This window comes from Corylus avellana, chromosome ca10, assembly GCF_901000735.1.
Source record: "Corylus avellana chromosome ca10, CavTom2PMs-1.0".
Classification (NCBI taxonomy): Eukaryota; Viridiplantae; Streptophyta; class Magnoliopsida; order Fagales; family Betulaceae; genus Corylus; species Corylus avellana.
Window position 1 is genome coordinate 20688356 of NC_081550.1, and position 12374 is coordinate 20700729.

General features: G+C 35.3%; 1 protein-coding gene across 1 annotated transcript; it reads left to right on the top strand.

The window, feature by feature from the left end:
• Positions 1-384: 384 nt before the first annotated feature.
• Positions 385-7911, top strand: LOC132163398 (SMR domain-containing protein At5g58720). The gene is made up of 11 exons (XM_059573682.1): positions 385-1155; positions 2277-2302; positions 3010-3132; positions 3823-3908; positions 4558-4790; positions 5205-5281; positions 5403-5459; positions 6103-6170; positions 6271-6377; positions 6494-6564; positions 7533-7911. The coding sequence occupies exons 1-11, from the start codon at positions 609-611 to the stop codon at positions 7653-7655; spliced, it is 1518 nt and encodes a 505-aa protein (XP_059429665.1). The 5' UTR covers positions 385-608; the 3' UTR covers positions 7656-7911.
• The last annotated feature ends 4463 nt before the right edge of the window (positions 7912-12374 follow it).

A 12374-nucleotide genomic window follows, 5' to 3' on the forward strand; every position in this document is an offset into this window, starting at 1 on the left:
TTATTAATTTAGATTAAATTTAATGTGTCTTTTAAATATTTATAAACACTTGACACTATTTTACATGAGTTTTAAGATATTTCCTTCATACTGGTTTGAAGGAAATTTTTGTTCAATTCAATATATTAATCATTAAATTTGTAGGGTCTACCATTGACTTATGTGAAGTCTACATAAGTTTATAAATCTAGTTATTGATTTGTAATATGATATTGACCAAATATTGACCCATAGTATTTTTTTTATATATTTTTTATTAAAAAAATTAATATCCATAATTTATTTTTAAAAAAAATAATATCCAACAATAAGTCAATAACCAACAGAACACTTGGGGATTTCTCTCTCTTTCTTTATAAGGTGCATCGTTTACATTTTTACTCTTTGTCAAACAATGAAGAATCCCTCTCCGCAGTCTCAACGACCCCACCCCCACCGCCCGTCTGTTATTTACAGAAATTGTAAAACCACCCAAACTCCCGACTTTCTATTTCACTTTCATCCTCGTCGGCTATCCAGTTTTCCAGTCTCCGAGAAAACCTAACCTCACTGTTTCAATTGCTGCCGATCGTTAAATTTTCGCCGTTGATCTTTGATTCGATACAAAGATGAAGAACGCGAGGCAGAAGAAGAGGAGAAGAAGGCCCCGAGCTTCCGATCCCGTCGCCAAAGCCGTCGAAGCGAACGAAAAAGACGAAAAGAGCAAGGTCAACGAGTTATCCGAGACCTTCTCTTTGGCTTCCCTGGACGACGCCGTTTCGGCCTACCGAGAAGCGAACAGCGATCCTGAAAGAGCCGCCTATGGTGCCGAAGACCCCTCGACGAGCTCGAGTTACGGTTCGAGTTCGAGTTCGGGGTCGGGTTCGGGCTCGTCGGAGGGGTTTGTGGAGGCGGGGTTTGTGGAGAACGTGATGAACGGGAAGGGTTTGAGGGGGAGTAAGCAGAAGAGAATTATTGCGGTGACTGGGACGGTTTCGACGGTGTTGGGGAAGGATTACGTGAAGGCAAGCCCGTGCCCGTGCCCGAGGAGTGGTTGGGCCAAATCCAGAGGGTTTAGCAATGAGGTCGTTCAGGAAGTAGACGCTGAGCAGTTTCTGTGTTCGATGCTTGGTGATGAGTGCGAGCTCAGCCTGGCTGTTGTTAGAGACGTGCTCTGTAAGTACCTACTACAGTTTGTTTCTGAATGATTTTGTTTTGTGAGTTATAGTGAGTTTGTGTTGTATGGAATTCTGTTCTGTTTAAAGTTTATGTAGCAGAAATTTTGTCATGACCAAAGGAATATTCGCGATACCCTAATGGACTAGGCCGTTTTGGAGCTCCTGAAATAACTTATGTAGCCTAGTTTCACACAGTACACAACCACATAGGAATTATGCAACGCCATCACAGTCCATTCACCTAATGTGAAAACGTATAGAATGTTGATTATTGATAAGTGGGGGCTCAGCATAATGAATTTGAAGGTTGGAGTGATAGCTTGGAGTAAGAAAGTGTATTGTTAAGAGGTTCACTAAGGTCAAGTTGACTGAGTTTTATACCTATGGGCTCTGGCTTTGATAAGTTTTGAAATGCTTGTTTAGCTTAGCCGAGTGGGTTTCGTTGTTCTGTTACTTTATTATTGTTTGGTTTTGTGGAATTTCTTTGATGTCTATGTACATGGCTGAGGGAATGCCTGTAAGTGTTCCAAGTAGAATTTTTGAATCATCTTAGGGAGTTGGAGGACTAGGGAAGATTGTGCTTCGAGGTAAACTTATTCCATTTGTGTAACTACATATGTGAATTGAAAGACCACTTTGTTTTGGATCAAAGGTGTTTGGTGGTGAAGTTCAGTTTTGAATGTGAAGGGTAGGGATAGAAATGATCTGATGGAAGAGAACCAAGGGGGAACTTTTATTATTTTTTCTGAAATTGCATTTTGAGCCCGCTACTATGGAAAGGGAGTACTTAGAGTTTTACTTTCTCTATGTAAACTATTTTCTGTTTCAACAGCATACAAAGACTTCAGCCTTCGACTATACAAACATGCATGTATGTGTGTGCATCTATGTGCATGCAGTTACTATTTATTTATAACTTAGGCTTCAATTGTTACCTCCCCCAGTTATAGTCTTATTGTCTATATATCAATCATGCCACCATATGTCTATCTTCGTCTTGTGCAAAAGAGGCTTTCTAATCAATGGTTGAATGGTGTAAGTTGTAACTGATTGGCAGACTGTACTGAAGAGTTTATTTATCATTTTTTCATCTCATGATCCCGAAATTTCTTTTTGCAGGTCAATGTGAATATAATGTTGAAAAGGTAATTTGAGTTTTGTGACTTGGATTTTGTTTAAGTTCTTTCCAAATTGATGTTGTATTTTTTTTTTTTTTTGATGAATAATAATTTATTAAATAAAGAAGGCGAAGCCCTCGTACATAAAAAGTATACAAGAAAGACAACTACCCTAAAGATATTTGAAATCTAAAAAGTTAACACGATCTAAACCGAGCACATAGGACTCACAGTCGTCAAAGAGGCAACGATTCCTTTCTCTTTAATGGCCATGTAACTCCCGTGGGAATTACTGCAACGCTGACCCAAGAAGGCGCTATAAGAATTTCTGAACTTACGAATGAAACCTTCACTATTTAATACTCTAGCCAATGGTTTTGATTCTACAAAAAAAAAAAAAAAAAAAAAAAAAATCCTCCCCATGTGGCCTTCATCAAACAAACAGGCTCTCCCAAACAGAACCCACACATTAAGAGAAGTAGAGGAACATGCCTGTTCGAGCCCCAGGGGGGGAGAGAGAGAGAGAGAGAGAGCCAAATAATTCCAAAACCCCTCACTGAAGGTCAAAGAATTGAAACAGAAAAGGTTGATTTTTTGGTCTACCATTCAACTTTAAACTCCAAAAAGCATCAATGTGCAGTCTTTACTATGTAGAATAATATTGAAAATATTTCCCAACATATCTTACATTTGATATTAAATAAAGGAGTAAAGGGAATTTATTTGCTTTTCAGGCCTTGGATGCATTGCTTGAATTATCTGCTCCTACCTTTGAGCAGTACAGGAATGGTAGCTACCTTGACAATAGTGTTAACCATAACGAAGATATAAGATTTCTTATTGAACGCAAAGACAGTGTAAGTAATATTATTTTATTGCTTGATTTTGTTTATGGAGGCTGTGGTGAATGGAATGATTTTGAGTTTACATGCATATTCACAAGGTTATTAGACTTTTCTCTCCTAGAAGAGCTGCAGCTTCTTACATCTATTCTGTAGTTATTACGATATCCCCCTCTTCCTTTTCCCTTCTTTCTCTTGTTATATAAATAGGAGATTAGTTCCAGGTTTTGATGGAATCAAACATGGCATGATCTCGTTCACTTGTCAAAAAGACATGCTAGGGTCTAATCGGGTAGGTTTTGATGCTTCCACAATTGAATCTGGCCCTAGATTCTCTATCCAATGGTGGGTTAATTTTTGGGGTATTTTCATTTGTTGAATTTTGAGATATTTATTCATTGAGCAAAAATCTAGAAAGTCAACAACCATGTTGAGTGTAATATATATATTACACTCAACATGGTTGTTGACTTTCTAGAGTTTTGCTCAATGAATAAATATCTCAAAATTATATATATATATATATATCAAAAAAAAATTTCTTCTTGCTATCAAAGTCATATGGTTTCCTGAAGGATTAACTTCTGATATTGAAGCATGTAGTTTATAGTAATATTGGCTCCCAATGATGTTGAAAATATTCTCATTTTGAATTCGCCATTTGGCTATGTGCCTTATGTAGTAATCATGTAAATTTTTGAACAGTTTACAGATGTGGCTTCTGATTGCACTTCCCGTTCATCTGAAAGTGACGTCCAGGATAGTATATGGTCTGTGGGGCATGGTTTCAGGTAATTCATTGTGATATATAATTTTGTTTCTTTACTTATTTATTTTTATATGGAATCAGAATATATTATTCAATTTTATTATAGACTTGGGTATTGAGCTTAAAGTGAAATATGAGAGAAATTTGAGCAGGGTTTTAGCCCATACAATATGGCTTGATTAATTTATTTCAATGAAGAATTAAATTGTACTAATTTATATTATCATGCCATGTATGCATAGGTTGAAGGGCACGAAGCTGAAAATGTCAATGTTACTATTTCAAATTAATTAAAATGCGGATTAACAGGCAAAATGAGTAACGACCTAATCCGATGTCAATTGTAGCACCATGAAATATATGTGATGATCATACACTGCATTTGGTGTGACTTGCTTTTTGGTCTTAGGTGATGTTTTAGTGCTTTGGAAGCTGTAATATCTGATCAAAGTGTCTTATTGCAACTGGCCATAATCATACAATTTGTGAGAAAAAAATAGCAAGTTGTTTTTGATCCCTTGAACAGTGGAAATTGTGTTTTATAAAGGCCGAAGAGAAGTTTATATTTAAGCTAAGCAGATAATTTTTAATACCAATTTCCTCTCCATTGAGGATATTAATATTTGCAACCTGATTCTACGTGCTTAGTTGAGTTGTCTTGTTCATTTTAGGAGTTATGCTAAGGTTCTTACTAGTCCTGAAGCTGATTTTCCAACTAGCGCAAGAAGAAACGAGTCAAATCTCCCTCAAAAGGTGTTGGAATCATTGTTTAATGTCTCCAAGAGTCCTGAATACGTTCCAAAGACAATGAATTGGAGGAATGTAGTAAAGAAACTGCAGCTATTGGGACCTGGCTTTGATGTTTGTCCTTCTAGTGTTACAGAACTCCAGCAGGATACTTGTGGTATTCCCCCTTAATTTCATAATGCTTTATTGCACTTGCTATTGTGTGTCCATGTTAATAATCTTTAGAAACTTAATTACTGAGATGCGGTTTTTTAGCCATTTCACAATTTATCCGACAAGAGTGTACACAAAGTGGAATTTATTAGTATTTAAGCCAATCCTATTCAAAAGTGCTTCTTTTGTTATGACTAGAATGGAAAATACTGGATAGTTGTTTGGGAGGTTAAATCACTTCTTTTTGGTCACAGTTTTAACATTTACTTTTAAGTGAGTTGTTCAAAAAAAAAAAAAAGAAAAAAGAATACATCCTTCTTAATAATAGATTTTTTTTTTTTTTTGTAATAAATGTATAATTATTGTAAACATATCGATCTCTTGACTATTGGTTTTTTTTTTTTTCCTGGCATTGTAGCTAAAGGAGAGGAATATCATGCATTCAGAAAATCTTCAAAGCAACACTGGGATTCAATGAGGTCTTACTATCAGAAAGTAAGATAGTTTTAGCTCTTTGTGTGGTTTAGAATACTTTTGATACCAATTCTAACTTATTTTAATTTTTTTACTTGTATACATATAAAGAAAAGAATCTGATGACGTCATTCTTCTGCAGGCTGCAGTGACATTTTCAAAGGGAGAACGAGAGTATGCAGCCTACCTTTCTGAGCAGGTTTGTTCTGCTTCAGCAAAGAACATTGAAATTTAATGTATCTATGTTTGTGAGTGTAGATCTGTTTTACATCTTGCATCTGCTTAGTTTTCTTTGATGTACTTCCACTCTGCATGCCACAAAATCTGTAAGCCACCATATGGAGGAGTGGTTAACGTAATATTGTAGCTACATACCCGATTGCATAGAAGAAAGCATTACATAAGGCTTTGGCAAGAGTGTGGAGTTCTTTCCTCAGTAAATTCATTTACTTTTTCATGTGGCTTTCCTTGTTTAATGTTTTCCTTCACAGGTTGCTTGAGTGTTTCTGGAATTTATATATTTTTATTTTATTTTTTTTGTTTGTAAAGAACGTTATTGCCCATTTAACACTAACTTCTGCCAACATATTTAATGGCTGCTTTGAATTCTTTACTTTTTAGATTTAGGTTCCTTTTGATGCTCTCTTGATGCCAGTTGATCTACAGTATGTTAGTTTTGATTCTTATGTACTTTTGTAATTTTATTTGTGGGGTGATTCACAAGCCCAATGGTCTTAAGCTGTCCTATTGTTTTGGTTTGTCATGGCCATAATTTAATGCTGCGTTTCTCTTGAGGATGTTCCAGGATAAAATGTTAATCAGATTATATTCCATTTGTATAGGGCAAGGTACAAACAAAATTGGCTCGAAAGGCAGATGAAAAGGCGAGGCATGATATATTTAAAGCTAGGTTGGTCATTGGTTAAAAGATCAGCACAAAAATTCTGTGTTCATTTTACCTCAGCTTTTAGTGTTCTTTATTTCACTAAGCTATTTCTTCTGATCTGCAGAAACGAGGACATAGAAAATGTGATAACAATTGATTTACACGGCCAACATGTTAAGCAAGCAATGCAGTATGTAAAAGCTCTCATCCTGCTTGGAACATATGTGCCCTGTAAGTGACGCTGGGCTCCCATCTGTATTTTTTTCTCTTCTTTATTTTGTAAAAATTAAAAATTGCACACTTTATAGTGTTCTAATTATTTGATTACTTTTATTGGTCTGCTCCAGCAATTCAAACTCTCAGGGTTATCACAGGATGTGGGTCACATGGCGTAGGGAAGGCAAAGGTGAAACAATCGGTATGGGTTTCCTAATCATCTGACTTCCATCTGTTATGTTGTGTCCTCTACTCTGGAAACTAGTGACAGCAAAATTTTAAGGGGTTAGATCTTTTTCTGTTTGTTGCATTCTGGTCTCGTTGTTAACTTGGGCTGTGGTGCGTAGCAAAACGACCAAGTTGGATATTTTGAGAACTATATGCAATGAGAATTATTGTAGTCTTACAATCTTTGAATATGTTGGAGAGTGGCACTGAATCCCGAGGAGTACTTCAATCAATTAGAGACCACGCCTCAAGCTAAAGTTACTAGTTCGAATCTCTTCTCTTTCCCCTTAGGGCTAATTACTTATAAAAAAAAATGTTGGAGAGGCACCATTCTATTGTTAGCATAACTTTTGGTGCGAACATGCTGTACTGGCTAGTCATAGAAAAAATGTTGTACTGGCTAGGCATGTTATAGATAGCAGCCAAATCCAGCAAGCATAAGCACTCATGCAAACTTTGAGTTATACATATGCACCTTGATAGAGCTTAACAATGCCATGTGGCTATTTGTAAGTGAACTAAACTCCTTTTTTTCCATTAATTTATAGAGTAGACTGATTAATAAATAATTGAGTTTTGCCCCCAACTATAGTGGATGGATAGGAATTCATTGCAGTTACCCTTGCCATCTTTGTCCTGATCTGTGGCAAGGGAATAACAAAATAAATCTTTCTCCATCCTCCTCATTATTTTTTTTTTTTTTTAAGTACCATGGATCTGAGAAGCTGAAAAATAAGTTTCTGCTTATCTGGATTACAGAAGCCCTAAGTTTACTCTGTAGGCCTTCCGGAGGTGACTGAATTCTTATAATTTCTCTAGCCCATTAGACCTTGCTTCATCTTTAGTGGGAAACAAACTTATTTGGCTTGTATTATATACGATATCTTTTTCCAGAGTTTTTGGACTATAATTCGGTTGTGGCCCCCCTCTGGCTGCATGCAGGTTATTAAACTTATGCAGAAGGAAGGTATAGAATGGAGCGAAGAGAACCAGGGGACATTGCTAATCAAGCTCAATGGATATAGAGAGTTCAGCTTTATGGATTCTGATAGTGATACCGAGTAACTTTACCAAACTTAGTTCTGTAGTACTCACCACTAGTTTTTCCTTTTCTTGTCAAAGTTTGTTGTGTAACAATAGAGATTTACATGTGTTTAGTATCCTTGCATAGGTTCCAGTTGTTTATAATATTATTAAAGCTTTTTCTTTCCATAGGTAGGTGGGGAAGAAAGGCAACTTAATTGTAAATTAGCTGATGCCTATGCTGCTGTCTGTATTCAATTCTCTATTACCTTAATAAAGACTAACGCATTTGTTCAAAGTGACATGATGCATATGACCGTTTGTTACATTTGGATGAATTGAGATTATTGTCCAACTCCAAAGAATGTGCTTCTAGTCTCTAGCTGACGCTTGGTCTCATTCTATTCTTTGTTGGCTGCATAAACTACACGAACGAGTAACCGAAGGACTTGACCCTTCGGAATTGAAGCTACACGGAAGGATATTGAAGATCCAATTCTCTTATGGTTGAACCGATTTGGAACCTCATTATTGACTACTGTAGTAGACCAAAATAACAATGCTCTTTTAATTCTTACTTTGAAGGACTAGTCCCATGATTTTTCTAGCTTTGAAACTTAAAAGTAACACTAATTGGACAAAACCCTACTAAGTATTTGGGTGGGTGGTAACAAGGGGATTGCTCAAATTGCTGGCAATTTGTTGTCAAAATTGTGAGAGAACTTATATTTTTTTGAATAGATGCGTTTCATATAAATTACCATATATGTACTACTTAATAATTTGGACTGCAAATTGTTGGAGATATTAATTCTTCCTGCACTTCAAATTTTGTATTAACTTGAAAGAAGGAAGTTTTTCAATTAAATGCACATCAAACTTTTTAGATATTTCCTAATTATTTGAAATGCCCAAATAAATAATTTATTTATTTATATTAAATAAATAAAATAGTTCTTCACTTTCCGTTTTCAGGGTCTCTGTTGTTGTCCATATTCAAATTCAAACCTGCTTTTGTTGGCCGTTTTTAACGGCACAAAGGCGACTTTGAAGTTTCATGGCCATGACAATTGACGAATGCAAGGTTTTCGTGACAATTTCTTCTGTCATCACCCTAACGTACGGCACAAGACTTCCATCCTCTCATCAAATTTCAACCTCTCAGGCTCAAAAAATCCAATTTTTTATTTATTTTTATTTTTTTTGAAAAAATCGTGTTGAATAAGTATAAAAGAGATTTGGGTCTCCATAGGAAGCGCCGATTTATCACTTTGCTACATAAATTTCTGAAATTGTGGAAGAAGTGGTTTATTTTTTTCGTAAAAATTCAAATTGACTCCCAAGGCGGCATTTACGTCCGACTCATCAAATTTACTTTTTATTTAAGCGAAAAACGTTATATTTATTATTTACTTAGCATTTTAACTACCATTTTTATTATTCTATTTAAATATTATTTTTAAAGAAACATTTATTCTTTTTCTATTTTTTTCAAAAATTCTAGGAAAATAAGATCAGGGAGTCTCAAAGACTCGATCAGAGCGTTTGGAAGTCTTGTGAGGGGTTGTTGCATATGGAATGGGATGGAGACCTTGGTTAGTCAAACAGGAAGAATTTTGAAGTCTTGATGCATCTGCAATTCTTCACCCATCCTCTATGACGTCCGACTGCGTGGAGATGACGAAATAGGAAGAAGAAAAAAAAAATTGAGAGGAGAGATAATGGTTTGTAGTTTTTTAATTATGAGTATACACCGTCGTTTTATCTTCAAAGTTGGGTATAACTTTTAAAATTATTATTAAATTTAAGGAAAAAATATAAAATGACTCTTCAAACTATCAGTCATTTGTAATTTAGCCCCCCCAATGTTCAAAATGTAATAAAGTAGCCCTTCAAACTACCAACCAGTTGCAATTTGGCCACTTCGTTAGTCAACACCGTCAAAATGGATGAAAAAGTAAAAATGATGTCGTTTTGTTAAGGTAAAGTTACTAAAATGCCCTTTTAGGAAAAAAAAATCAAATTTAAAAAATCCCACTAAATATTGTCGTTTTACTTTAAAAAAAAACCCTTGCACGACAACTATATCAGACTTCCATCCAGCATTGAAGCACTTGTCTTCCTCATCAGGAACGCTCCAATTCGTCACTTCCCAAAACGACAATCCAATTCCGCCCAACCTTTAGACCCATAATTGAAACCTAAAACCTAGTACAGGTACTGTGTCGATGCATGGAGAATTTCTTAAATTAACTCTTTAACAAATTGAAACTACATAAGTGGACCCCCCACCCCCCAAAAAAAAAAAAAAAAAAAAAAAAATTGGTATCGTAAGTTTGAAGTGCATCTATGTTAAACTCTTTTGCTAGTTTTTGGCATCTAGAAGTCGCCCATCATCCTCGTTTGTGTACCCTTGTTCTGATCATATGCATGATTGATGGTGGCATGGATGTTGCCTATGGATCTAAACGGTGTGCTCGAAATTTTTTTGCCCCATTTTGTAGCATGCACAATCTTCTATTTAAGATAATGGAGTTGCCTATGTGTAGCATGAACAAATTTTTTTTTGAAATGGTGCTCTGTTCGCAATTTTTGGGCGTGTATGTTCAAAATTTTGTAAATTTACATAAAAATTGTATGAGACTTGAAAGAAATACTTTCGGCCCTATGTCCATCATAACTTATTAGAATGAGATACCACTTTCATTTGGGCGTGTATGTTCAACACCCATGTCAATTTGGGCATCAAAGAAATGCAGAAAAGTTCCTAGTCAATCTTACAATACAAACAATAAATTAGTTAAATAATGCATTTAATTGTTGAGAAATCACTTCTTAAATACACTAAAATTATCAAATTTCTTTTCTTTTTTCGAGAACTCATTGGAGATCAAACAATGCTTATGAAAACAATGTTTATGACTCGCAAAACTTCAATATGAAAGATTGAGGGAACAAGCGTGTAGACTGGGAGCGAAGGTTGAAACTTCAATATGAAAAGATTGGTCTGTCCCAGGCGTGTGGAGTGGGACAGACAATTTTTTTGTGTTGATGTTGAATGTCATGTTCATGACTAGTAAGCTGTTGAACTTTCTAAAGGATGAGATAAAAGATAATCAAATAGAAAAATAAAGACATGACGGAGTATAGAAAATAAACACAAAGTTGTGGAAATTTTCATATCCACACAACTCTTTCAAAGTTGTGGTATAATCATAATATCCATACAACTCTTTCAAAGTTGTCTACTGCTTTATCCTTCCTCTTTCAAATTTGAGGAAGTTTTCATGTCCAGCATTCGCTAAATATATTTGGGTTGGAGTCCTTTTTATGTCTTTACAAAAATTCATTAATCTCTTATTGAAAATTTTGAGGCAAATCGCACACAGTAAATAATGCTATTTGATCCAATAATTATATTCCTCAAGCTAGTTAGCAAAGATTTGAACTATAATAAGAATTGTCTACACTGTAGAGAACCCTTTGTTCTCCCATGTTCTATAGTGTGCGAACAGAGGACTATTTCTCATCTGCAACTCGCAATACCAGCCTTAGTTGTTGCTTAAAATTGAGAAATGGTCCTCTGTTTCAGAAAATGTTTTGTGCATGCTACACACAAACAACTCCATTATCTGAAACAGAAGATTGTGCATGCTCCAAAATGGGGCAAAAAATTTTCGAGCACACCGTTTAGATCCATAGGCAACATCCATGATCAATCACGCACATGATCAAAACAAGGGTACACAAACAAGGATGATGGGTGACTTCTAGATGCCAAAAACTGACAAAAGAGTTTAACATAGATGCACTTCAAATTTCAAACTTACGATATCAATTTTGTTTTTTTGGTTTTTTTTTTTTGGGTCCACTTCTGTAGTTTCAATTTGTTAAAGAGTTAATTTAAGAAATTCTCCAGGCATGGACACACTACTTGTACTGGGTTTTAGATTTCAATTATGGGTCTAAAGGTTGGGCGGAACTAGACTATCGTTTTGGGAAGTGACGAACTAGAGCGTTCCTAATGAAGAAGACGAGTGCTTTAATGCTGGACGGAAGTCTGAAATAGTTGTTGTGCAAGGTTTTTTTTTTTTTTGAAAGCAAAACGACAATATTTAGTGGCCTTTTTTTTAATTTGATTTTTTTTTCCTAAAAGGGCATTTTAGTAACTTTGCCTCAACAAAACGATGTCGTTTTTACTTTTCCATCCATTTTGACGGTGCTGACTAACGGAGTCGCCAAATTGCAACTGGTTGGTAGTTTGGGAGGCTACTTTATTACCTTTTGAACATTAAGGGGCTAAATTACAAATGACTGGTAGTTTGGGGGGTCCTTTTATATTTTTTCTTAAATTTAAAATAAATTAGTGTTAATTTTTTATCGAATGATGACTTTAAAAGGCATATCAACTTTGAAGATAAAACAATGGTGTATAACATTACTCGTATTATTTGTGTGATTGAACAATGCTCACCAAATTTGGTGACCACCGTTCATACTCACCAAATTATTCAACAAACTGGCGAGTCGGATGCGAGTACTCAAGTTGAGTAAATTGTTGATTTTTTTTAGCAGAACTCGTCTTCTTGAGCCATATTTCCGTAAGTAGTGCTAGAAAGAGAACTAGAGTCTTCCTTGTGTTTTCCCAAATGTAATGTGACTTTTAAAATCACCGATAAATCAAAATTTAATAATGATTATCTCAATGGACACCCAATACCTTTGTTCTCCTAGAGTATTCTTATTCCTTGTTCTAGCATT

Excerpts from the sequence above, each read along its gene's own strand:
- LOC132163398 (XM_059573682.1), top strand. The coding sequence starts at position 609 with ATGAAGAACGCGAGGCAGAAGAAGAGGAGAAGAAGGCCCCGAGCTTCC. Across the intron at positions 2,303-3,009 it reads GTGAATATAATGTTGAAAAG|GCCTTGGATGCATTGCTTGA; the intron begins GTAATTTGAGTT and ends TTTGCTTTTCAG. Across the intron at positions 5,282-5,402 it reads TGAGGTCTTACTATCAGAAA|GCTGCAGTGACATTTTCAAA; the intron begins GTAAGATAGTTT and ends ATTCTTCTGCAG.